At 41.4% G+C, this 27,989-nt stretch overlaps 1 protein-coding gene across 1 annotated transcript in view; it reads left to right on the forward strand.

Moving 5' to 3' along the window:
• The window catches only part of LOC121286039 (coiled-coil domain-containing protein 60-like), a 105,760-nt gene that overhangs the window by 57,853 nt on the left and 19,918 nt on the right, over positions 1 to 27,989 (forward strand). Inside the window, exons 5-8 of the mRNA XM_041203057.1 lie at positions 6,269 to 6,421; positions 8,798 to 8,902; positions 14,496 to 14,586; positions 15,362 to 15,626. Coding sequence (XP_041058991.1) covers positions 6,269 to 6,421; positions 8,798 to 8,902; positions 14,496 to 14,586; positions 15,362 to 15,626 — 614 coding nt within the window. The remainder of the gene's footprint in view (positions 1 to 6,268; positions 6,422 to 8,797; positions 8,903 to 14,495; positions 14,587 to 15,361; positions 15,627 to 27,989) is intronic.

A 27,989-nucleotide genomic window follows, 5' to 3' on the forward strand; every position in this document is an offset into this window, starting at 1 on the left:
TGGGTGTGCCTACACCATAAGGACTACAGCAGTTTAAGAAGGCAGCTAACCACCACCTTCTCAAGGGCAATTAGGGATGGGCAATAAATGCTGGCCTGGCCAGTGATGCCCACATCCCATGAATGAATTTTTAAAAAGCTTGCAAATTATCAGGGCATCGGCAGCCTGAGGCCTGGGAAATTTTTAATCTTGGACCTGTCTTGTATAGGTCACATCAGTTTCCCACGTAACCTAGTGGGAAGCAGCAGCTGGCCAACTGGTGGATGGGAGAAAGGTTTCATATGGCTGGAGCCCTATGGTGAGGGCCTGAAGAAATGGTCCCCAAACACTTGAGTAAGTGGTTGGGAACGAATTCAGGAGGTTGCAGGGAAGCTGAAACATTCCTTGCAAGGCCCAGGAAGAATTTTTAAAAAGAGAAAAATCTATGAATCTTTTTGGGTCTCTTCAGGCCTTACACCCTCTTCAACTGGGTTGACGTGGTGGGGAAACAATCAGGGCCTCCAATTAAAATTGTATTTGGGTGCCAGTTATCTCATTGTCACCCAATCTACACATGTTGGCTTCCATGTGCTATTTCTTTTGAATGTACAGAGGGGCAGATTAAGATTGGAACCTATAAGAAGACACTGGAGACCCACATGCATCTTCACTGCTTATCCGCCCAGTCTCTGCTGGGTAGACAGGGTTAAAATTGGCCTAATGTTCTCTAAACATCAGGTGACATGTAGCAAAGAATCTCCTGGAGATAATTTAGCAATTGCTGCAACTGGGACTTTGCAAAGATAGATGGGAGGTGCTTCGCCACTGACTGAGCGGTGAAAGACCAACCTGGATTATGCTGTAACCATCTTCACAGTGGATGCTACCTTCATTAAGAGTGTGATGTTGGTGGGTAATTAGAAATCCTCTTCCTGAATTCCCTTACTTAACACACAGCCTGATTAGCAACTGACTCGCAGTGATTGGCTGTTGGGACTGTCCTGCATGGATCTTGTGATCAGGAAGAGGGAGACACCGTCTCCGATAAAATTCAGTTGTTTTAGATGTTGTGTGGCAAATTATTCCAACTTGTTTCCTTCTTTTCTCCCCTCCATTTAACATCGTAAAATCCGTGCCATCTTGTACAGACTGAGTAATAATTTGCTGTGTGAATTCAGGCAAGCTCCATTAGCTGCTCAGGTTGTTCTCATCTTTTTAATAGACCCCACAATTTAAATTCAAGCCTTATTACAGCTTACTTCCAACCAGTTCTAGCTCTTACATTACCTTTTAAATCTAAAACTTCAGCTTAATGTAAACTTGGAGTAAATGATATTGGTTAACCCTTAGAAATGGATTTGTTGAGCTTTTCTCTGGCATTGCACTCAAAGTATATATAAATCCAGAGTTCAGGATCACCTTCCATGGATTGAAATACCAATAACCTTCTCAAATAATTTGACTACAACATCTTAATTCCCACAGAAGGGGCATAGGTGCGTTCTCAGTTTTGTTTAAATGCCTCCATGATAACCTTATTCCTGTGTGAGGGATGACTACTTGCGTGTAATCAAACAAGTCTTTAATTATACTATGGTAAATGTTCATGAAGCAGGTTGTATTCATGTGAAGCTTTTGAGTGGATTGCAAAAGGCTCAAGTAGCATGAGATGTGAATTTAAACTTTAGGAAATTAGTACTAAAAAAGTAAATTGGGTGAATCTTCAGGTCAGCCCAGCTCACTAATTGTAATAGGCTTCCACTTCATGGAAATTGGACACTGGAAGCCAATCACAGTAATCAACAGTGCTGCAGGAAAGGTTGCTAAAGAAATCAGGAAAATATGTAAAATGGAAATTTCCATGTCAGAGTAACTTAAGGCAAGGAGCAATGCTCCTAATGAACAAACATGACTTTTCAATGTACTGCAGATATCGGCATACAGGTTGACTTTTAATCCTCAAAAAGTCCCTCCCAAAGTGGGAGTTAACTTATACTCTGAATATCGAAGTGAAACGCCAGTCTGGGTGATCGCCATTTTGAAATGTCATCTGCTTCTGACACAGAGTGGGTGTCTTAAACTCCTGTGCACCTTTGCAACATAGCCTAAATCATCTGCTTGATCCTTTACGCCCAGTTATAAGGTAACGGGAAATAAACCATGTATTTGTGGGGAGAAAAATTGAAGCTGACTGCTAACGTGAGAATAGCATGTTGTGGCTGAAAAGGGGGTTGGCTTATATGTCACGATTTACGGTACTTTTGGAATGTAAAGTTATCTATAGGAAACCACTACAGCAGGCCAGGCCACTGTATGATAAAAGCAAAAAACTGCGGATGCTGGAAATTCGAAACAAAAATACCTGGAAAAACTCAGCAGAGAGGAATACAGTTAACGTTTCGAGTCCGTATGACTCTTCACCAGATATGTTACCTGATCAAAGACTCGCAGGACATGGTGGAGATGGAGTTTGCTCATCTCATTTCTGCATGGGACCTCATTAATGTAATCCTTCCTTTGCAAGGAGGCTAATGCTGGTTATTCGCGCAGTTTCAATTAGTTCCACTTCTCGCATTGCAAATTACATTATAAGGTGATAGGCACATGCCTTCCAATCCTGATCCACATTCAGTCTCCATTGCCAGTCGAGCCTCAGAATTTCAAGATTTCTGTGCTGGTTGAACAGTCAGTGCCTATTAGCTATTCTGGAATGGAGGCTGGGTATTATTCCCTCCAGGTCTTATTTAAATCCTGCTTGTCCTGCATGGATCTCGCGATCAGGAAGAACAAGACCATGCAAGGTATGCCTGAACTTACCTGGGACCTCATAAGGAAAGTTTTTAAAAAGTGCATTCCAACCGAAGTTCCATCCTTCATGTTTTGAATCCATCCAGGATTACAGGCATCTTCGAGACATACAATGTTCCTGGGACCAGTATTCTCACCATCCTGAGATCCACATGCACACACATGCTGCCACATGTACACACTCAACCTCTCTCTCCAGCAGCATGATCTCACCCTATTTCAAAGCTATCCTGGTCCCCAGTTTCATTTTATTCTTCATCTCATCCAACATCTAAACAAGAAACTTTTTCTCTTCCTTTCAGTCATTAAGGAATTCAAGCTGCAACAACTTATTGGTACCGACAGCACTCCAGACCCTTCTTCCCCTTCCCGTCCCTCTGACTCCATTCCTTCTTCTAATCCCAGCTCTTGCCATGTATTCATTATACCCTCTGACCTTCTGCTCTCTGAAAGATCTGTGCTCAGCAAAGGACTCAGTTTTATCCCCTTATGTCCTCACTTCAGTGAACTTCGGGCTTAGCACGACGTTGAACTCTTCTTCCGTTGCCTTCGCCTTCATGCTCACTTCTTTGAGGAGGAGTCCTCCTTCTACTCAACAGAACCTTTCACCCACCTCCAATATTCTTCCTCCACATGGACCCCAACTCTGGCTTCTTACCCACTCTTGATCTTCATCCACCTTAATTTTGCTGCTCACTTCACCCACTTCAAACTGTCTGCTTCTGAACTTGCTGTATTTCATTCTCTCAGGCCTAACCCTGACTTTGTTATCAAACCTGCTGACAAGGCTGTCACTGTTGTTGTCTGGTGTGCTGACCTCTACCTCACGGAGGTTGAACGCCAACTCGCAGACACTACTTCCTACCTCCTCCTGGACCATGACCCCACCACTGAACACCAAGCCATTATTTCCAGGATTATCCCTGACCTCACTTCCTATGGAGGTCTTCCCTCCACAGCTTCCCCACTTCTAGACCCCAACCTCGAACAACCCACTTCTACCTCCTTCCCAAACAAGATTGTTGTGGTAAACCCATCATTTGGTTGTTCCTGCCCCACTGAACTTACTTCTGCCTATCTTTACTCTATTTTTACTCCCCTTGTCCAATCTCTTCCAACGTATATTTGTGATTTTTCTGACGCCGTACGTCATTTCAATGTTTTCCAGTTCCTCAGCTGCCTCCTCTTAACTATGGACTTCCAATCTCATTACACTCCACCCCCATCAAGTCTGAGGGCTTCTTCCTTGAACAGAGGCCTGAACAATCCCCATCCACCGCTACTCTCCTCCACCAGGTTGAACTTGTTCTCTCACTGAACAATTTCTCCTTTAACTTGTCTCACTTCCTCCTTTGGGTATCCGCATGGGCCTTAGTTATGCCTGTCTTTTTGTGGGGTGTGTAGAACATTCCTTGTTCTAGTCCTACTCAGGCTGCCTCCCACAACTCTTTTTCCAGTAGATTAGTAACTGTATCGGTGCCACTTCCTGCTCACATCCGGAACTGGGAAAATTAATCAGTTTTGCTTCCAATTTCCACCCTTCTCTCACCTTCACATGGCCCGTCTCCGATACTTCCCTTCCCTTCCTTGACTTCTTCTTCCCTGTCTCCATTTCTAGGGTTAGACTGTCTACAAATATTCATTACAAGCCCACCAACTTGCACAGGCACCTCGACTACACCTCCTCACGCCTTGCTTCTTGTAAGAACTTTGCTCCATTCTCCCAGTTTGTCTGTCACCACGGCACTTCTAACATGTGATCTTTTTTCCTGAACTGAAGTATTCCCCCCCAACCAACTCTGGTTGGCAGGGCCCTCAATTGTGTCCAACCCATTTCCCGCACTTCTGCCCTCAGCCCTTCCCTTCCCTCCCAGAACCACAATAGGGTTTACCTTGTCCTCACTTTCCATCCCACCAGCCTCCATATCCAAAGGGTCATCCTCCACCATTTCTTTCACCTCCAGCATGATGTCACCACCAAACACATCTCCCCTCACCTCCCCTGTGAGCATTCCAAAGGGACTGTACCCTCGTCAACACCCTGCTCAACTCCACTATCACTCCCAACACCTCATCCCCTTCCCACGGCACCTTCCCGTGTAATTGCAGGAGATGTAACATCTGCCCTTTACCTCATCTCTCCTCACTATCCAAGGCCCCAAACACTCCTTCCAGATGAACCATCAGTTTACTAATACTTATTTTAATTTAGTCTATTGTGTTCACTGTTCATAACGTGGCCTCCTCTACCTTGGGAGATCACATACAGACTGGGTGAACACCTCTGCTCATTCCACAAGCATGACCCCAATATTCCGGTCACTTGCTATTTCTATTCACCATCTTGCTCTCATACTCACATTTCTGTCCTCAGCCTGCTACAATGTCCCATTGAAGGCTAACGCAATATGGAGGAGCAGCACCTCATCTTCCGATTAAGCACTTTACAGCCTTCTGGACTCAACATTGAGTTTAATAGTTTCAGACCATGCACTCAGTCCTCCATTTTGAACTTTTTTTTCCCTAAGTACCAGCTTATATCTACATGAAATCTCCTTATTAACCACCAAGTTAATTTAATTAAAAGCTTCTCCCAAAGACAAAGTGTGCTTTTTTTTCCCTCTAAAAATGCTTTTCTGCTCATTCTGCATATATTTGTTTATCTTTCTGTTGTATCTTTGGGCTCCAAACAGTGTTGTCACCAATGTTTCTCAATGGGAACCCTGACACATCTGAGTGGAACACTCAAGGTAGCACCTGTCGAGATAATTCCTTTAACTTAGCATCGGCAATACCTCGCAACTCATTCTTGACTGCTGTGTCGGTTTCCACTTTGAAAATGGCAATATTGGCTTTCCACTTCACCAGCCACCATTCTATCGCTGAAAGGGCAAGCGCCACTGGGCTAGTGCCAGGGTTCTAGAGGCACCACTCTTCACCCAGTTACTGAAATGCCTGGGCTACTCTGACAGTCCTTCCCTCTTCACGAGCTTTTCCCCTATCGTGATGATCCTGTTGCCTAACTGAGATTGGGAACATGTAGTAAGCTGCAGATGCACATAACAACATCTGTTTGTGTGGATATTGCTGATTTTGTGCTTTTGATGGCAGCACAATGGTATTTAAAATAATTTACTGTTTTATACTTGGAAAAATTACAACAGAAAAAGTTCACAAACCTCAATTTGAGTGGCATAAAGCGATAAGTATGAAATGAGAAACCACTGTCTCAACCAAGACCACCACATCAAGACCAGTCCTTTTGTAGACTTCCTAGCTCCTATGTGGAATACTCTTGCAAGTCCTCATGTGCAGCTGCACATGCCCTCCACTTGAAACTAATCCCCAGAAATCCTGCACCTGTAACATGTATCATCATTCATGTCAGGAAGATGTCAGTTTGTTCACTCCCAAATTACTGAAAAAATTCAATACTGATGGCATTTGATTGTGACTATATTTTCATGTGTATTTGGCTCAGGTTTTTTGTAACAGAACCAGTCTTCTCACCACGGACAAATGCAACAAAACTCCACTCTCGAAAAACTTCCAGCAAAAGAAAGGTTCCGGCTGCACGACCTTACACCCCATTACATTGTAGCCTTGCATCTACCAGACTGACAGAGAGAGACATGTAAGTATAGTTTAAAATGAATAGGTCTGGAGAACAACTGTTTTAAACTCATGACTTAGGAATGCTGTATGACTAAACTATAGTTACTGTCCCACCCAATGTATTCCAATACAGGGGAACCACCCATATTCCAGCATCTCTTGAGATAAAGGCCAATGTTCCATTAGCCTTTTAAATTACGTTTGATACCCATGTACTGGCCTTTAATGATTCCTATACCTGGACTCCCAAATATTTTTGCTCTCCTACAACTCCTAGTCATTCACCATTAAGAACATACTGCCGATTTCTCTTTCTTGAATCCAAAGTGGGTGACTTCACACTCCTCTATCTTGCACTCCATCTGCCACAGTTTTGCCCATTCACTTAATTTAGCCATGATCTTTTGTAACTTGCTGCCCCCATTTTCACAATTAATTCAACTTACTGAAAAAAAAACAATAAACTTACATTTCTATAGCACCTTTCACGACATAGGATGTCTCAAAGCGGTTTACCACCCTTGAAATGTATTTACTGTTGTAATGTAGGAATTTATTTATTGATGATAAAAATATATGAAAAATTTGCATCACAAACCCTGTATGTTTCAGCCATGTAATTATTAAGGTCAGGGAAGTATCACCACACACATTCAATACAAGCTTGAAATGCTTTGTTGCAATGTATGTTAATTAAAATGTGATGCAGCCATTTTAACATATTATGTCCTGCTAATGGTTCACAGGTTGGGAAATGTTTCTTTGCATTCTGTACGAACCAGAATTGCTATTACGCTCATTATAAATGAGTTTAGGATTTCTCATAAGTAACACATTTTCTTTCTATGCCTTTAAACAGCTAACATTATGATTTTTCAATATGGATCACAAATAGATTCAAGAATCTATCCTTATCTAGTGAGGTCTTTATTAAATGATTCCCAATAGCCACATAAATTTTCTAAATGTATCATTAAACTTTTTAAGGATATTTTTGTTATAGCTGCAACTTTGAAAAAATATTTCATGTGAAATTTGCTAATTTCATTCTTTTCCTACCCTAAATAATCTGACATGTATAATCTTACATCAGGGGCTGTAATTACACTGGTTTCTGCTTACCTTTAAATAATCAGCTCTAATCACTTCACAGGTTGATTTTGCATATTCATCAACTGGCTGTTTGTCTGAAATGCTTTCATCATTTCTTTTTGAGAATCATATGATTTTGCCTGTTCAGGTTTAAAGTGCCTGACTGCAAAGTAACTGGCAGCATAGCCTAGCAGTGAACTGCTGTATAGCTTTTGAGTAACCGCATTCTATACTGGAACATTACTGCTTGTGCCAGCACCTAATTCCCAATGTTCTAGCCAAAGTTCTCGAGTGCATTTCCCTATTGTCCTGTTTGGAACAGTGCAATCTGAAGTTATGGTTGCACATTCAGTACCTGGCATGGGTAATACCTATCCTTCAATACCTAGGGCAGATTTTATGATTGGCTCTCTCTCTCTCTGAAAATCTTCATGGGATAGGAATGCAGGTAGGGAATTTGGGTGTGGATGTGAAGTGGGTAGGCTGAATTCAGCATGCTGACCTCCTCGCACAATTCAAGACCTGGACATCTGTGCCCATATTTCAATGTCCACTTCCATTGCGTCAATCTCTGTGTCAAGAATGCCAAATTGTAAAATCCAGCCAATAATAATTCTCCACATGTTGCGTTCCCAATTTTATCCGGGCTATTGAGTTGAGAGAGAGAGAGAGACCCTCCTCCAGAGAGAACGACAGTGAGATTGACCAAAAAAAAATCAAGCCAATCTTTCAAGCACCTGCTATTGGTTCACCACAGGCAGCATTGATGGGCACAGGCAGAGATCTAAATGTGTAACACAGGAAGAAGCAAACATGTTTGAATATCTCTTTGCTAAATTGAAAATCTTCTGCTTCCCTGTTGTTGGTCTGGTTGGTAATTGCCCAACACAAAGTACAGCTAAGCCTCACAGATGGGGAAAGTTCCAGACAAATCCCCGGTTGTAATCAATTAGCTATTCTGAACCAGACAGCAGCAATGGTGCTACAGTTGCCCTCAGTATCTCTGAGCCAGGGAGGAGAAAGAAAATTGCATGCCCATGCCTGATCATTACGTGGTAATCTCTGCTGGAAAGTTCATGTGAAGGCACTTCAGGTGAGAACAGAATCAGACTGAGCCTTGCTATCCTCTCATGGGTCCAAGAGCCTATCACTAGCCTCATGTGTGAGGAGTAGTCATTCAAGTGGACAACTGGTGCCAATGGAGCCATACCTCAGCAAGAATCAGCAACTTAAGGGAAGGAAGGAGATTTAATATTTTTCAGCTGACCCTGCTGTTCTAAGTTCCATGTTTGCCTTCCTACAGGGAACCACTCTTTCGACAACTCTGTGCCTTGACTTGGCTGCTGGAGGCTGTAACTTTAGAACCACCGAGCACAATGTGCACTGTTACAAGCTGTTGGAGTGCCAGGTAAGGCCACAGATATTCGCCTTGTGCATTGCTGTACTTGTTCTTTATAGCAGCACTGTTTTAGATTGTACCTTCATTAGAATGCCAATATAAATAAAGCTTTCTCCCGTAGTCCTCTGATAATTCAGTGCATACAAACGCTGCCATTGAGTCGCTTTTGCAGCTTCAGTTATCCCGCTGCTCATTTAAATGACTTTAATTGAGGGTGTAGTTAGGGGCTACAGTTAAGCCTCAATGTTTCAGAGATAGTGAGGGAAAAGTAACAGGCTGGGTCCCTGCTCCTGCTTGCAATTCAATGATCCCTGCTGCAAAGTACATAATACACAGATATCACATGAGGAAAGAATCAGGTGTCATTACCTGCAAGTCCATTTTACACAGTCACCATTTTCTGTCTGAACTTCAAGTGGTTAGATAATGCAAACCTCATCCATCCAGGCATGTTCTCAGGAGGAACAGAACTCGCACTGTCATTGTAAATTTAGTTGTGACTAATAATCAGTTAATATTTATTTACCTAACTGTTAAGCAGAACAGCATTTGTTTATCATTGAGAAAAATAGCACCACAGCTAATGTTTCCATTGTGTTTGACAGGACAGACACAGCACACAAGTGTTAATTCATTCTGAAGCCAGATGGTGAAGTAGGAAACCAAACAGCAATCTTTTCACTTAATATTAGATTTATTTATAGAATGTGACATTAGATATCCTACCTAACCAATACCCAGGCATAAATTTTTCAACTCCGCAAACTTGACTTGGGAGAAAGTTCCCCAAAGGGTCGGATTTTCGATCTGGGGGAGCGAATGCTAATTGAAATAGGCCCAGCATCTCCAGAAACAATCTGAAGGCAGCCACAGGGAGTGCTGAAAACCGAGGCAGGCTGTTTTAAAGGCCTATCTCAATACTCAGACTTCTTCCCAGTTATAATGAAAACAATGAAACAAAAAATAGCCCTCTAGTCCTCATGCCTCACCCCTCTCAACCCCGAAACACTCCCCTTGTCCCATCCATGCCAACTCATGCTACCTCAAGCCTCCACCCATCCCAAGGGCCCCTCATGTCCTCCATGCTAATTGATGCCCCTCTACCCACGCCGTGGCCCTTTTATAGCCTCTGTGCCAACTTAGTGCCAACTCATGCCAATCCTTGACCCCCACCAACCACCTTCTGCCCTTACAATCTTCACGTCAACTCATCCAGCATTCACCATGGGCAGATGTCAGGATCCGTGCTAAGATGAAATAAAATAAAATTTGAATTATCTATTACAGACTTCACTATATTAAAGAAAATACCCTCATTGATAAAATCCCATTCAATGCATTTAAATCCCTTCAAGTGCTTAACCCCTTATAAAACACATATTTGTATTCATAATCCCAAAGATAACTAATCTCTGTATGACCACTTGAAGCAGTCAATCAAACTGTAAACTTACAGACTCCCCACTGTAATAATGATAGGTTGTGGAGGCTGTCAAGCAGAAATAATACCATAATGATAGCATTCAGGTTTATGTCAACAAACATCTATTCAATTGTAAGCAGCAATCTTTTTCCCCAATAATAGGCTTTTTTTTCAATACTTAAAGAGCAGGATATTTAAATGATTTGATAGCTTGACAGTTCCACAGCCCTTATCCTCCCTTTACGCACAATAATGCCTACCCTTAACAACGTACAAACGTACGAATTAGGAACAAGAGTAGGCCATTTGGCCCCTCAAGCCTGCTCCGCCATTCAATAAGATCATGGCTGATCTGACTTGAACCTCAACTCCATATTTCCACCTATCCCCGATAACCTTTCACTCCTTTGCTTAACAAAAATCTGTCTAGCTCTGCCTTAAAAATATTCAAAGACTCTACTTCCACTGACATTTGAAGAAGAGTTCCAAAGACTCACGACCCTCTGGGAGAAAAAAATTCTCCTCATCTCTGTCTTAATGGGTGGCCGCTTATTTTTAAACAGTGATCCCTAGTTCCAGATTCTCCCACAAGAGGAAACATCCTCTCCACGTCCAACCTGTCAAGACCCAATCAGGTTAAAGGTTTCAGTCAAGTTAACAGTCCCAAAGGGGTACCTGACCTTTCGCAGAGGGGCACCTGACCCTTCCAATGGATACCTTGCCTCTCCAAATAACTGTGGTGGCTTTAGACATTTCAATCAAACTCATAAAGTCCACAAGTCTTCTTTTAGAAACATAGGTGACCAAAATTGCTTCTGTTTGAAGCCAGCTGCACTTCTAAATGTGCCGCTGCCTCTGTGAACTGTGGAGGTATCAAATACATCCCGCACCTCCCAGCAAAAGTGGTGGGTGCAGGATATGGGTCCAGGACTTCCGGTTTCCAGGCTCTGGTGCCATTTTGGCTTCGATATGGAGTCCTAAAGGCTTTGCAAAAATTCAGGCTCCAGTGCCCCAGAATCCTTTTTCATATATGCTCAAGGTATTTAATCAGTATCAGTGTCCTCTGCTTGTGTATCCTTAACCTTGATAATACAATTAACATACTATTAACAACAAGGTGGTCAGAAGCTGGAAACCTCAAGCTTTTTGAGGTACATTGTAGTTTATTGCATGTTTGTGTATTTTATTGTACAAAGAATAACGTATGCAGAGTAACCGAAGAAACTCTCAAAAGCTGAGAGGAACTTCAAAATAGCTGACATGGTCCTGGAGCAAATAAAAGACAACATTTCAAAAAGAGCCCTGAATATAGGCCCATCACCAGGGGCCCAACTTAATAGTGACAATTAATTACTGTTTTATTACATAGGATTTCAAGATCATCCTCACTGTTGAGATCCCAATTTCATTCCTTTTCTACAAAAATCAAAACATAAAAGACCTACCTATGATGTGAGAACAAGTGGTTGTGCTGAGAGGGCCTTGCGTTTTAATCCTATTGTAACTTAAGAGCAGTATAATGGATTTATGGTTTCAGGTCATCTGCATGCTCCTAATGTACCCGACACAGGTCTCTTCCTTTGTAGGAGCCTGTATCCAAAGGGAAAGAGCTGGCTTTTCTTGGAGAAACTATGGCAAGCTGACAAATGGGTTAAATGATTAGAATTAGTAGCCTGATTATATGAGGGATGCTACTGAAGTGTATGCAAGGAGGTACGAGATTAAGCACTGTAACATGTTCAGTCACTTGAAGTAGCCAACTTTCTTCAAATATGTGCACATACACCACACCCACCCACACACACACACACACGCACACGTACACACCATTGGGTCACAAAGCTTCCTCAAATCCTCAGCTAATACTGCAGTAAATCTTGGACCATCTGCATTTTGAGAGTTAATTTAGCAATCCTAATGATAGAGGATTAGAGGCATGGGATTGTCTCATGTTTGTGGTATTATAATAAATGTGAAGAATTCTTAAAAGTTGTGACATGCTTGCCGGTGCTGGCAGCTTGACATTGAATACCTGCACTGAGAAGGCTCTTAGAGAAGACCAAATGCACTTCTCAAACACAAGAGGTTCTCTGTAAATCACTACTGGAGGTTGTAAAATTTATCATAGTTCAATTTCAAGGAAGCCACCTGTCAATACCTGTACTATATCAATAATGTGAAGGAAAGGAGGTAACCAACAAGACTACCCCTGTAGGAAATCTTGTTAAATGGAACTGAAGGGCTGAAGCTGCTAGGTATTTTTGAAGAGGGAACTTCTTTGTCAAGAACTCCTTTTGTATTGTAATACCTGCAAAGATATAGGATTAAATTTAAGGCTTTTTTCTATTTGTCAGGCTGAACTAAATCCAGCCAGCTCCATCAATGGTAGCTAAAGACCTAATCTGTGGATGTCCTAGTGAATGAATTGCATAAGTATGCAAGTACTGCAAGTAATTAGCAAAGCTCATAGAGTATTGTGTACAGTATTGGTCACTTTATGTAGGGAAAGATGGAAATGCATTAGAAGCACTTCAGAGGAGGTTTACTAGATTAATACCTGGATTGGGCTTGTTATCTTATGAGGAAAGGCTGGACAGACTAAGCTTTTATCCGCTGGAGCTTAGAAGAGTGAGAGGTGACTTGATTTAAATATATAGGATCCTGAGGGAACTTAACAGGGTTAATGTGGAAAGGATATTTCCTCTCGTTGCGGAATTTAAAACTTGGAGTCAAAATGAGGGATTTAGATCCTAAATGCACATTTAGGACAGAGATGAGGAAATTTTTTTCTCTGAGGGTTGTGAGACTTTGGAATTCTCTCCCTCAAAAGGTGGATGAGGCAGAATCCTTGAATACCTTTAAGACTGAGGTAGATAGATTCTTGATAAGCAAGGGGATGAAAGATTATCAGGGGTAGGCAGGAATATGAGGTTAAAATCAGATCAACCATGATCTTACTGATTGGGGCAGCAGGCTCGAGGAGTCTTTTCCTGCTCATAATTCGATTGTTTGCATGTATGTACAATTCAAGTCTCCATATTATAAAAAGTATGCTGAGGAGGTACAAAAAAGATTTACAAGGATGATACCAGAACTCTGAGGAAAGACTGATGAAACTGGGGGCTTTTTCCTGGAGAGAGAAGAGTGAGGGGTGACCTGATAGAGGTCTTTACGATTTTGAAAGGGTTTGATTGGGTAGATGAAGAGAAGATGTAGTGCAGCACTAGAGGCCATAAATGGACAATAGTCACCAGTAAATGCAATAGGGAAATCAGGAGTGACTTCTTTATCATCAAAATGGTTAGAAAGTGGAACTCACTACCACAAAGAGTAGTTGAGATGAAAAGCATTGATGTATTCATGAGGAGGCTGGATAAGCATTTGAGGAAGAGATAGAAGGTAGTACTAATTAGGGTTAGATGAAGAAGGGTGGGAGGAGCACATGTGGAGCATAAGCACCAGCACAGACTATTTATGCTGCTGAATGGCCTGTTTCTGTGCTGAATTTACACTGTAACTGTTTGTGCTGACCTGAAGAACCAAGGCTCATTTCCCAGTCTGTGCTGATGTCCATGATAAAGTGCCAAAGCGCTGACCTTTCTACAAGTTTCTATAAAAAGATAAAATCTAGAACCCACAATGAATTGAAACTGAACAGATCCTAATTCCATCACAAGTTGATTGGAGATTGATGTCAAACCAGCTTTGCATGCTTAGAGGCTCAAGGTCAAAGTTAATGGATTAGCAGCTCATAAGAGCCAATAGAAAGTGATTATCTGGCTCAGTTGGAACTTTGAAAGTTGCTTTGTACTGTTTATACCTGGGTGTGCCATTACCACTGGGCACAGGGTGTACCTGTAGCCAGTTATACTCCCTAAGATAATATCTTCCATTATTCGGCACAAATGATGTGCAATGAGCATAGCAGTAACCAGTGAAGTCAAAATGCAGACAGAACCTCACACTTCAATGTGGACCCAACAATATGCTAGTCTACAGGGAGCATTTGGCTGTTGGAGCCTCATTGCGCTTTTTATGAAGGTGATAACAGAAGCTGAATATTTATGTTTTTGAAGACAAGAACTACACTTGGTGTCAACATTTGTGCCCTGCTTCAATGCTTCATTCAGAACCACCTCAGCCACCTGAGTAAACTTTATTCCCTCTTTTTCTGCTCAGAGATCCAGGTGGAATGAAGAATACAGCCAGGAAAATCAATAAAGATAAATTCATAGAAACAAGATGGGAACAGTTTATAACACAGCCCAAGGTAAAGCATTCAGCCTTGCCCTATAGCACTGTAGAAAGTGGCAGTGCTAGTGAATTGATTTCCTCCTTAATGCTGGCACTGGGTACCAGGCTGTCTGCACTGGCACTATTTGTGCCCATGTTTGTCAGCTACTGAGCTTATCTTGTTGAAATATCTGATGTAGCAAATGACTGAGAAAGTTCCACTGTTCTACATGAGATACCTTTGGAATAACTCATATTTAAATTTAGCTCAATCAGTATCTCTTTACCTTTTGAATACGAACATTGTGGGTTCAAGGACCGCATAAAACCAGGGCAACTTTTCAATGAAATACAGAGGAAATGACCAAACACCCCAGGGTGACTGTTTTTGACGCTGTTGGTTAAGGGGTTTAATGGGCTGGGATCAATTCACAACTCAGTGTGGGGCTTTTGAAGTACTATGAAGCTCAGCTGCATAGAAAATTGAAAATAAATTGTTTTGTGCCAAGTTTTACTTTTCACATCTCCTTCTCATTGTGCAAACATCATATATGGTAAAATTCAGTCATATATTCTCCATAAAAGAGGCCTGAAAATGTTCCTCTTTCTCTGAGCTCCCTTGAACAGTTCAGGGCAATACCTGATTTGTTTTCCTTTAACCTTTGAGTTGAATTTGATTCAGGTCCCTATTAATGAGATCAAAGTCTCCTCTTTCAACTGGCAGCAAGTGCCCTAATTGAGTTTATGTAGCCTCAATACAATGCGTGTATGTGTGTTAGTACAGTTACATCCTTAAAACATTTCTTTTCCAGTTCAAAAAACATTCCCCTCGAGTTCTGCGCAGGACATCATTACGACCCAGAAGACCCTCCCTTGCAACTATATCACGCACCAGTGATGCAACCCCAGTCCTTGGCAGTGCCTCATCAGTGATCACCACCTCCGATGACCTAGGAGCAGGGACTCCAGCTACCGTTTTAGAATCAGTTTCTGAGGCTGAGGACAATGAATCCACAACAAGCAGCTCATTCACCCAAAGCAAACAGGACCAGGATGAAGAGGAGCCAGTGTCTGACTGTGAGTGTGATTAATCAGTTATCAAGCATTGTGTATGCTACGGACTGAACAGAGGTTTTCACATTCTAGTAGCCATTGAAACCATCTTAAAGTGGGCATATTAATGGTTTCGATACCATTCTTCCATCTTCAGCATTTGTTTGAGTTCAGCTCATACTGCTGGGATGAAAGGAGCACTTTCTGAAGCTGTAAAAAAATGGGTATAAGGCTACAACACAAAATTGCCCATAATTGGGCATTAATTGACAATAATGGGTTTAATTTCCTTAACGAGCCATTAATGTCCTATTAACATGTTTGTGTAAATGTTATGTCTGCCCTTTAAGTCCCACTTTTTGTTTGTTTGGTTAATGGCTGGGTAAAAATAGTAAGAACGTTGGTGAATATGTTACTTTTGAATTCAGTTTTTTTGCTACTGATGAATTCATAGTGCACAGATGTGATCAAGCCCATAAGCTGGCAGTGTTGCTGGGAGAGGCTTGTATGGGCAATGAGAATGCTAAACTGGTACAGTGGAGGATTATTCTTCTGAGGTTGATGTTGAGACATTTTAGTGGGTTCACTAAACTTTAACTTGCTATCTAACTGTAGTTGCCCTTTGGTACCAGTGGGCAATTACTCACCGATCATAATGATTACACAAACTAATTAATTTCTACAAGAGTATTTGTTATTTTTATTTCATTAAAAACTTACTTATTAGTGCCTCCTTCCAATGGTGCTCCATTGGTTAGCATTATACATACATTATCCTCACTATCCTTCAATGTATTCTAGCAAGAATTAAAGAGGAAAAGTATTTGACTGAACTGTCACACAATCTAAAGTAAGGAGCTAATTGGGCACTAATTGGCATTTTTAATGAATCTTGGTATATTTTATCTTCCAAACATGTAGATGTAAGCAGATGCATGTACAGCATCCACTGATGTGATGTGACACAAACTTAGTTGATAAGTGCAGAACTGAGCCATACAGGCCAGGAAAGTCCCAGGCTCAATTCCTTCGATCGGACCCAAATCTGAATCATCATATTGCACGAAATGGGAAATTTTTAAAATTATTTTGTTATGCCATTCATTCCAACTCCTTCAAATGTCCAATACAGCAGTTGCTGCCGATGCTAGTGAAAGGTGCTGTGATATTTTATTTTCTGTAATGCCTCAACTATACAAAATAACACTGCAAGACAGGTTAGCAAAAAGCCAAAGAGCCTTTAGTGCTCAAGCATCCGTGGATTAAAGTCTTTTTTGTTTCCTAGTGATATGAAATCAGCTGATGTTACTACTGGACAAACCTGATCCCAGTGTGGAACCCGGCTTGATAGATCCTAACTTTTACTTTTTGTTTAGGTACGTGGAGAGTGGCTACTGAAAAGAGTCACAAGAGTCAGCTGATGAACTTTTAACAAAAGAATAAAACATTTATTAAACCAGAAAAGATGAAATACCATACATTACTCCTTCACCCACAACTATACCTTTACAGATATATACAGATTTGTAAGGATAACATAAGTTACAAAAACTATCTTATACTCTAAGGTTCCCAGTAAGTACACAGTCCATGTAAACCAATAGGCGACCTATGGTCAGGTACACCACACTCTGAAACTAAGTGACAGATGTCACCTCAAACATGCTATGGATCTCTCATTAACTCCCCACAGACGCTTGTCACACCCTGAACCAACCAGTCTCACTGAACTCCATTTTTCACATGGGGGTTTCCAATCTCTACTCTTGAAGAACTCTTTCTGGAATGTTCTCCCAACAACACTTTCTCTCAGATGCCTTCCACAAGAGTCCAGCTCCAGGGTTCCAAACTCTTCTGGATCACCATGTGCATTCAACTTATTTCTTTACACTCTCAAATGTTCAGCTGGGCCAACAGAACACCATTGCTTCACATGCCCATAGTGAATAATTACAGTACTTGGACCTTCTGGCTTCTTGCACGCCTATGTCGCTTTAAATCTGCATCCTGCAGCTTTCTTCTCTTCAGACTTGAAGCTTGGAACCTCCATCTCTTCTCCTTACTTTCACTTCCACAGAACAGGATCTTTTCCAGATTCTTGTCCTTGTCATTTGACCAGTCTGTCCTCCTTGGATCTTCCTTGTTCCACTCCTCTGGATTTGGGGACTTTTTTCTTTAGTTCTGGAACCTGCTGCTGCAGTTTCCTCTCTTGTCCAGCCTCTCTCGTTAGCTGGCTTCAACTTTAGTTTGGTGGTCTTGCTATCTGTCCCTTTGCTGTCTAGCCTCTCCAGAGTCCTGGCTTCAACTGGACTTTGGTTTGGGACTGGCTATAGGCTGCTTCTGCTGGCAGTGGCTTCCAACTGAACTCAAACTGCTTTTCTAGTGCATGTGTCCCTCCCTCCCTCCCTGGACCCCTGTTGCTACGCAACAGTCCAGTTTTTTTTAACCTTGTTTTAACTTTCCTAACACCTAGGTATCAAATTAGCCTTTTATAAGTCTCTCACATTGCTATTTCTGGTGTATTACTATACAACAGAACAACAGTAAGTACCCCACTTACTGCTTTAGTGGTTTCTTTGACCAAATCACTACCTGCCTCAGGGATTGGAAATTAACTGTGTGCTCTTATCAATTGTGAAGATACTGTGTTGCCTCTAAGCAGTTTGAGGGAGTGTGTGTGTGTATCCTTATAAAGGATCTATTAATAAAGAAACTAAGCAGTGGTTTGAAGTTATGGAGAGTGAATATTTTACTCCCCGCACAACTGGTTGCTTTCAATAAGGCCTGTTGATTATTAATTTATTGGATAGACAAAATATGATCATTTCAGTATATTCTTAGGAAAATATCAATGTATGTAGGCAAATCATTTGGAAGATAAGGTGTTACAGTACCACCAAGTGATCGTGCTTTCCACAGAAATATATCAACAGCTGATTTATAGGTAACAATGACCCTGTGCTTAGTCGCTTTCTCCCTTATATCACTTTGCTATTTATCTCCTTTCCTTCAAGATCCTCTAAAAATTGATTTCATTAAATAAATATTTAGTTAATCTTATCCCCTTCAATCTTTTTCCCTCTCTATCTGCAGCCTCCTCTCCCTTTGGTTAAATGTTCTAAGATTTTCTTCATCCAGAGGGATGCTGTAAGATGGCAGATTGTTGAATGAACAATACACTAACTCACTTTCCTCCTCACCCAGGATTCCCTCTTCCCCAGTCAAAGGCTTGCATTTATATAACACCTTTCATGTCCTTAACAATTTATAGCCAATGAGTTACTTTAGGAATGTAGCTACTGCTACTTGTGGACAAATTGACAGCCAATTTAACAATGCCTCACAAATAACATGATCCCCTGACTCAGTGGCAAGAGCCAAACAATGCTTCATAAAGTATATATGCTGCACGTGCACAGGAGCACTGAAGGATAATAACTACTTATGGCTTGAGAATCATTTCAAATCATTTAACAAAATTACTACCATAAAAATAAATCAGTAAAACCTAATATTATTCCTCGAATGCCAGGTTTGCTTGGATTCCCCTCTCCACTTACCCACCTTTATGCTCCAATGAAAGTTTGATCAGAGAGTGCCAGTCTTAATTTAGTTATCTCTTTTCAAAGTGCTTCTCCACCTTATACAGAAGTAATACCGAGAACGGCTAATCCACACTGACATATTGACAAGTACAGGATTACATTGTAGGCATTTCTCCAAGTGAAGCAAGTTTCTCCCACATCGATCGGCCTTTTCTGTGCAAATTGTGTCAGCACAGATATGGTGGCTTCAACTCGCTGGTTTATTTTTGTGTGTGCTGACTTCACATTGAAAAAGAAAACCAGATTAACACCTCCATTTTTAGAGTAGACAGGAATTATACATTAATGCACCAGTGTCCCATAGTGTGATGCAGATCCAGAATCAGTCCAATGCCACTTCAAATACAAAATCACATGGAATTCTATAGCATATGACAAATTTACTCCACAGCTATGGTGCAACAATTTGCAGCATGAACGTATCCGTGGACAATCTGGATCTCAACGGTGAAAAGGCAGTGTCTAACCCAGTCCTCCCATAAATCTTTCATTTTTAATATGTAATAAAATATTAATCAATGGAACAATATTCAACATGAATACAGTCAACTGGATAGTCAATGTGTCATCCAAAGTTATACTTTGATTACACCCATCTGTGGGACACGCCAATAAGGAATTCTATGCTACAATGTGGCTGCTAGCCACATTAACCTTTGTGTTGCAAAATGTGCGGTATAACTACCAGCTTGATGTTTTTCTAACATTATGAGGTAGCTATGAAGTTGTGGTCTCTCAGCCCTGAGGATTAGCTGTGGCATAACAACAACTGGTCCATAGACAACTCAAAAATCCCTAGAAGATCACAGGCAGCCTGTTGAATCATCAAGCTTTTAGTGACCGACATGAGCGGATGAGCTGTTTTCTAACGTTAGAAATTTCGAAGTCAGTCAGAAAGAGTTAATCAGAGGTGCGCACACATGTTTTAAGTACAAATAGAAAACTAAATGTCCTTGATTAACAATTAATAAATCTCCATACTGCACAATTGCAGCATTGAAAAGCGATACTGGTATATCAAAAAATATTGGCATTAATAAACTTGTGCCATTAGTAAAATTTTTTTAGAACAAGCTTTCTTCTATAATTTGAACTGAAATTTCCCAATATTTTGTGTCACAGCAGAAAGCACAATTCTCAACACAAAGCCTGAAGTATCTCAATCAGCTTGCAGTCAAGTTCTAGTATGTCCTCATATTGGGGGTAGGCAAGAAGAAAAGGAAGACAGTGCAGCTAGTTGATGTTATTCTGCATCATACTTGACTCCGTTAAGTAAACATTCTGTGCTCATGCAATGATGTGGTATTTAGCAATAATTTGAAATTATGTGACACCTTTAACATTGAAAAACATCACAGTGTGCTTCATAGAGGCACAATCAAATAAATGGACACTCAAAGAAGGAAATATTGCTGATCACGAAGAAAGGGTGACTAAAAACTTATTCAAAGAGATGGATGATAAGGAGGAGAGTGAGATGAAGGGGTTTTGGATATGGTAGTAGGGTGGTGGCATGAAGAGATATTAATGTCTATAATGTTATTGGAAATTATTTTTAAATTAGATTAAATCTGTGTGTGTGTGCCTGTGTGTGTCTTAACTGGATTAAAGCAAGCTTGTCTGGATGCTTTGATGTTTAGTAGTTTTGAGATGTTAATTAGATAAATGTAAGTTATTTAAAAGGTAAAGTGCAATTTGCATTTTTAAATAAACCGTTCAAAAGAATAGGTGAAATCTTGGACCTAGCTGAGGGAGGCCAATCAATGTGTTATATTACCAGTAAAATTGGTGGAATGAAAGGATTATTGTTAGGAGAGGTAAAATTTAAAAACTTAGTAATACAATAGAAAACTTACATTCAATAGGGAAGCTAGGTATATACAGAAAGGATAAAAGCAAAAAACTGAGGATGCTGGAAATCCAAAACAAAAATAAAAATATCTGGAAAAACTCAGCAGGTGTGGCAGCATCTGCGGAGAGGAACACAGGTAAAGTTTCGAGTCCATATGACTCTTCAACAGAACTAAGGAACAATAGAAAAGAGGTGAAATTTAAGCTGGTTTTGAGTGGGGGGGTGGGGGGGGGTTGAGCTGTAGAGGGCCAGTGATATGTGGAGATAGCCAAAAGATGTCATAGACAAAAGGACAAAGAGGTGTTGAAGGTGGTGATATTATCTAGGGAATGTGCTAATTAAGGGTAGAAAGCAGGACAAGCAAGGTACAGATAGCCCTAGTGGGGGTGGGGTGAGGGGAAGGGATCGAAATAGGCTAAAAGGTAGAGATAAAACAATGGATGGAAATACCTTTAAAAATTATGGAAATAGGTGGGAAAAGAAAAATCTATATAAATTATTGGAAAAAAGGGGGTGGGGATGGAGGAGAGAGTTCATGATCTAAAATTGTTGAACTCAATCTTCAGTCTGGAAGGCTGTAAAGTGCCTAATCGGAAGATGAGGTGCTGTTCCTCCAGTTTGCATTGAGCTTCACTGGAACAATGCAACAGGCCAGAAAGGAGTTTTGTGTGTGCAGGTCAGAGGCAATTAAGATCTAACCAGCCTGTCAGCTTACAAATGTTTGCAAAGGAACTAAATTTCAAAGGGCCTCATTTTGAATTTGTATGGCCTTCTCGCCATATTGTCCGCTCATGCCACCAAACACACCCGATTCCCTCAGGAATGGAAATTTCCACCCCAGGAAACTACAGGCTAGTCAGTTTACCATCAGTGATGGGAAAGTTATTGAAAACTTGTATCAGGGATAAAATAGACTGACATTTGGAAAAGCATGTGTTAATCAAGGATAGCCAGCAAGGTTTTATTAAAGGCAAATCATGTCTGACTAATTTGATTAAATTCTTTGATCAGGTTTCAGAGGAGGTGGATTCAGGTAATGTAGTGGATGTATGTTTGGACTATCAGAAAGCATTCAGATACACATATTAAGAAAATGGAAGCCCATGGAATTAAGACCAGGGTGGAGGAATTAATACAAAGTTGACTCAATGATCAGGAAGCAAGAAGTGATGATGAAACCATGTTTTTCAGAATTGGAGGTGGCTTGCACTGATATTCACAAAGTGTCAGTTTTAGGTCTATTATTCTTTGCAGTTTTAAAAAATGATTTAGACCCAGGTGTAGGGAGCAACATTATAAAGGTTATAGATGATACATACTTGGCAAAGTAGTCAATCATGTTGATGATAGTTATAAGGTTCAGGTACCAGACAGGACGGTGAAATGGGCAGAAGCCTATCAGATGGAGCTCAATGCAGAGATGTATGATGACTCTTTGGGAGGCAGTATACTATAAATGGCATGAACTATAAATGGCATGATTTTGAAAAATGTGGATGAGAAGAGGAACTTAGCTTCTACATACACAAACCCTTAAAGGTGTCAGGGCAAGTTGATATGATTGTTAATAAAGTAAATGGGTTACTTAAGTTTATCTCAGAATTTCAGAAGAAGGCTATTTGGCCCTTCGTGCCTACACCAGCTCTCCAAATGAGCATCCCACTTAGTGCCATTCCCCCAACTTCTCCCTGTAACCCTGCATGTTCTTCCTTTCCAGATAAGTCTAATCCCCTTTTGAATGCTTCATAAATCCTTTATAAATAAACATTTTATGAAAAAGGAATAGAATATAAAAGCACAGAGATCATGCTAGAGTTTTGTAAATCACTGGTAAGGCCTCAACTGGATTATTGTGGACAATTCTGGGCTCCAAATTTCAGGGAAGACATAAAGGTAGTGAAAAGGTACAAAGGAAGTTTACCAGGAGTGACGGACTTCAGTTATGAGGAGAGGTGGAAAAGTTGGGACTGTTTTCCTTGGAACAGAGAAGGTTAAGGGGTGAAATAAAAACAAAAAATGCTGGCAAAACCCAGCAGGTCTGACAGCATCTGGAGAGAGAAACAGAGTTGACATTTCGAGTCCGTACGACACTTTTCAGAGCTAAGGAGAAGTAGAAATGTGACAAAATTATTCTATTTAAGGAGGGTGGAGCAGGTGAAGCTGGATAGAAGGCCAGCAATAATTGGAGGCGAAGGAGAGATTGACAAAGATGTCATGGACAAAAAGACAAAGGAAGTGTTAATGGTAGTGATAAGGTCTAAAGAAGGTGCTGATAGTGGCATAAAGTTAAAAAAGCAGAATGTGATAATAGCAGAACAAGGGCGAGCACTTTATGAAAGAACAACATGGAACAAGTAACAGGTGGCCTTTTTGGGGTGGGATGGTGGGGAGGAGGAGGTGAGAAAAAGGGGATAAAACAATGAATGAATAAATAAATAAAAATATGTGGATAAAAAAATTAAAAATGTTTAAAAGGGGATTGAAAAGTGGGGGGAGGAGGATAGAGGAGAGAGTTCATGGTCTGAAGTTGTTGAACTCAATGTTATGTCCAGAAGGCTATAAAATGCCTAGTCGGAAGATGAGGTGCTGTTCCTCCAGTTTGCGTTGGGCTTCACTGGAACATTGTAGCAGGCCAAGGATGGACAAGTGGGCATGAGAGCAGGTCGGTGTGTTGAAATGGCAAGTGACAGGGAGGTCTGGGTCATGTTGCTGGCAGAACGAAGGTGTTCCGCAAAGCGGTCACTCTGTCTGCGTTGGTCTCCCCGAGGTAGAGGAGACCACATTGGGAGCAGTGAATTCAATAGACCAAATTGAAGGAGGTGCAAGTGAAGCACTGCTTCACCTGAAAGGAGTATTTGAGCCCTTGGATGGTGAGGAGAGAGGAGGTAAAGGGGCAGGTTTTGCACCTTCTGTGATTGCATGAGAAGGTGCTGTGGAAAGGGGTTGAGGTTTTGGGGGTGATGGAGGAGTGGACCAGGATGTCCCAGAGGGAACAGTCCCTACGGAATGCTAACGGCAGGGAGTGAGGGGAAGATGTGTTTGGTGGTGGCATCATGCCGAAGTTGGCAGAAATGGCAGAGGATAACCCTTTGAATGCGGAGACTGTCGGACCTGCTGAGTTTTTCCAGCATTTCCTGTTTTTATTTCAGATTTCTAGCATCTGTAGTATTTTGTTTTTATATCAAGGTTAGGAGGTGACCTAATTGAGATTTGCAAGATGCTTTGATTGAGTAAATAGCAAAAAAAAATTCCCTCTGGTACCTGGGTCAATAACTAGAAGTCATGGTTTCAAATCATTAGCAAAAGATCTAGAGGGTCGATGAGAAGGTTTTTTTTCACTGAGTGGTTGGGGTCTCTCAAGTGTTGTACCTGAAAATGTGGTGGAAGCAGATTCCATAAATAATTTTAAGAGAGTTGGACAGGTACTTGAGGATGAGAAACTTGCAGGGTTATAGACAAAAGGCACAATGTAAAAATAAAAATGACTGCTTTCAAAGAGCTAGCACAGGCACAATGAGCTGAATGGCTATAAGGGTCTGTGACTCTGAGTGGCAGGGGCATGAGACCATGATAACAAGGCATAGCCACCAATGATGGGGCAAAGGGAGGTGGTTGCATAAGTTGTGTATGGACTTTAAAAAGATGTTTGATAAAATACCACAGATTAGCATAAAAGGGACAGTAGCAATGTAGATGCAAACATAGGAACATAAGAGCAGGAGGAGGCCATTCAGCCTGCTCCCCTATTCAAATAGATTGTGGCTGATCATCTACCTCTATGCTATTTTACCCAATATCCCCATATCCCTTGGTGTCATTATTATTCAGAAATCTATTGATTTCTATCTTGAACATGGTCAATGATTGATCTTCCACAGCCCTCTGGGGCAGAGAATTCCAAAGATTCACCACTCTCTAAGTGAAGAAATTCCTCCTCATCTCAGTCTTAAATGGCCTGCCCCTTATCCTGAGACTGTGTCCCCTGGTTCTAGACTCAGCAGCCAGGGGGAGTCTTCCAATAAACATTTACCCTGTCATGCCTTGTAAGAATGTTGTAAGTGTTATGAACAATGTATAATTTTTAAGTTGAATTATATATATTTCTGTGTTAAGCGAGGTAAAAAGGGTTCCCGTTTAATTTAGGTTTTGTTAGGGAACCTTGGTGCTGGGAAATCTGGATGGACTCCTAATTGAAAGGTCACGTCTTTTGGGTTTGTTTGTATATATGCATTGTTAATGAGGCTTTAGAATCCCTGAAGGTAAAGAGATGGATTAAAAGTTTAGTGTTTGTGGGGAAGAAAACACGAGTAGAAGAAACTTGACTGTGCCCAGCAACAGTGGTCCAGGGACAGAGACACAGAAAAGACAGAGGAGAGAGTTCGGTGTGTATCAGAGAGTAAAGACCGGGATTTTCAGTTCTCTGAGGAAAAAAAACATTACACGGCTATTGGGACAGTAGTCAACTGAATAGTCAGTTATGGAATTCAGTAAAGTGATCAATTTAACAGAGGTGCTATTGAAAGACTGAGTTTAGAGTGTGATTTTTTGGGTTTCTCGGGAAGAGATATGAATTGGGTGAAAAGCAAAGAGTGGATGCTCAGGAATTCATTGGAAGGAAACCATTTGCAACTGTGACAGTCCCAAGTGCGAAACCTTCTGTGTGTCAAGCTCATGGTAACTCTTCACTGGTTAATGTGTCTGTAAGGGTATTGCTAGGGTAAAGGAATAGTGTGAATTTGAAGCATTTTCTTGTGTTTGTGTGGAGATCTTTACAACCATTTTGTCTGGTGTAATATAGTTCATTTTTCTTGCTTAATAAGTATTTTCTTCTTTGTGTTCATCAGCAGACTCCTGTGAATTTGATCAGTAACTTTCTTGCACAGTTTCTAAAAAAAAAATAGGATCTATCAAGCCAGATTTCACACTGGGATCTGATTTGTCCAGCATTAACATTAGCTGAGATCAAAACATAAATTTCAATGAAATCATCTCTCATTCTTCGCAACTCTAGAGTATAGAGGCCCACTTTCCTCAATCTCCTCATTAGACAATCCTGCCATTCCAGTCTGTACTCCCTCTATGGCAAGTATATCCTTTGTTAGATAAGGAGACCAAAGCTTTACACAATACTCCATGTGCAGTCCTACCAGGGCTCTATACAACTGCAGCAGGACATCTTTACTCCTGTACTCAAATCCTCTTGCACTGAAGGCCAACATACTATTAGCCTTCCTAATTGTTTGTTGCATCTCAAAGCTGGCTTTTAGTGACTCATGAACAAGGGCAACCAGGTCCCTTTGGACATCAACACTTCCCAACCTCTCACCATTTAAGTTAGCTAAAGATGGGAAACAGAGTGTTATGGAGAGTAGCTGTTTTTCAGATTGGAGGGAGGTATACAGTAGAGTTTGCCATTACTAGGAGCACTGCTGTTTTTGATATACATTAATGATTGGACTTCAGGGTGCAGGACACAATTCCAAAATTTGCAGGTGACACAACACTTGGAAGTGCAGTAGACAATGAGGAAGACAGTAACAGGCTTCAACTGGATGTAGAAAGCGGTCCAGCCAGAACAAAGCAGCCCGCTGGATTGGTACTCCACCCACAAACATTCACTCCCTCCACCACTGACACATAGTAGCAGCTGTATGTACAAGATGCACTGCAGGAACTCACTAAGACTCCTTAGACAGCACCTTCCAAATCCAAGATTACTACCATCGAAGGACAAGGACAGCAGACACATGGGAACACCACCACCTGGAAGTTCCCCTCCAAGTCACTCACCATCCTGACTTGGAAATATATTGCCATTCCTTCACTGTTGCTGGGTCAGAATCCTGGAATTCCCTCCTTAACAGAAATGTGGACTGCAGCAGTTCAAGAAGACAGCTCACCACCAAGGGCAATTAGGGAAGGGCAATAAATGCTGGTCTAGCCAGTGACGCCCATGAATGAATAAAAGAAACATTCCCACAACAGGCATTTGTCGTGCATCAACATCAGATCAAATGAATGAAATTTCAAAAACAAATGAAGGAACAAACATTCTTCATGTAACCTTGTGAAGATGTTTCAGGAGTGTGGACAGTGGCCTGGATTTTCCAGCCTGTGATGGGGGATGCGGCACGATAGCCAAAAAGCCCATTGACTGTCTGCAGGACCAGAAGATCCCAGTGGCGAGCGGGGCCAGCAGATCCCAGCCACTGGGTTAGCATTCTGCTGCTAATCTCCCTCATTTGCTTGCCCTCACCTGACCTTTCCTCCATAGGCCTATGACACACAGAATGAGAATGTGGAGACCCGTTTTCTGTATCGGCGCACAGAGTAATGACTCCATTACCAAACGAACAACGAGAAAGCACTGAATTTTCCTGGCCTTGGTGACGGGAGTGGAGATGAGCAGGCCAGGAAAATAGCAGGGAGTCAATTGGGGACAGCTCCCCAACACATCCCCACCGCTGGGGAGGTTTCCTTTGTGATGGCAGAGGAATGGATCGGCTGCCAGCTGAACAGAGGTAGGCAGCCAGTTTAGATATTTAAGGCTCCAGTTAGAGGCCATTTAGGGCATGCAGCAGCATGCTGTCGCATGCAAAGACAACCTGCTTAATGGAGTTGACCTCCCTGGGGCAGTCCAGGGACCATTGGAACAGAAGGTTCCATCCCCCATCCAGTCGGCCAAAAGAATAAAATGCTAAGGCGCTCAGGCAGCTTGATAGTATGGTGAAAAGTGGAACCAGTAGTGGGACAGCCAGTGTTTGGCAGGACTTGGCAATATCCTAGTACATGGTATGAAAGCGCAGCAACAGCTCTGTAACAAACCACAGATTAGAGTGTTGCCCAATCCAGAATCAGGTTCTACAATGGGCTCGAATATTCAAGTGAAAAATAAACACAGCACAGAATTTTTAAATATCTATTTGAAAC

This window comes from Carcharodon carcharias, chromosome 13, assembly GCF_017639515.1.
Source record: "Carcharodon carcharias isolate sCarCar2 chromosome 13, sCarCar2.pri, whole genome shotgun sequence".
In the NCBI taxonomy this organism is placed as follows: domain Eukaryota; kingdom Metazoa; phylum Chordata; class Chondrichthyes; order Lamniformes; family Lamnidae; genus Carcharodon; species Carcharodon carcharias.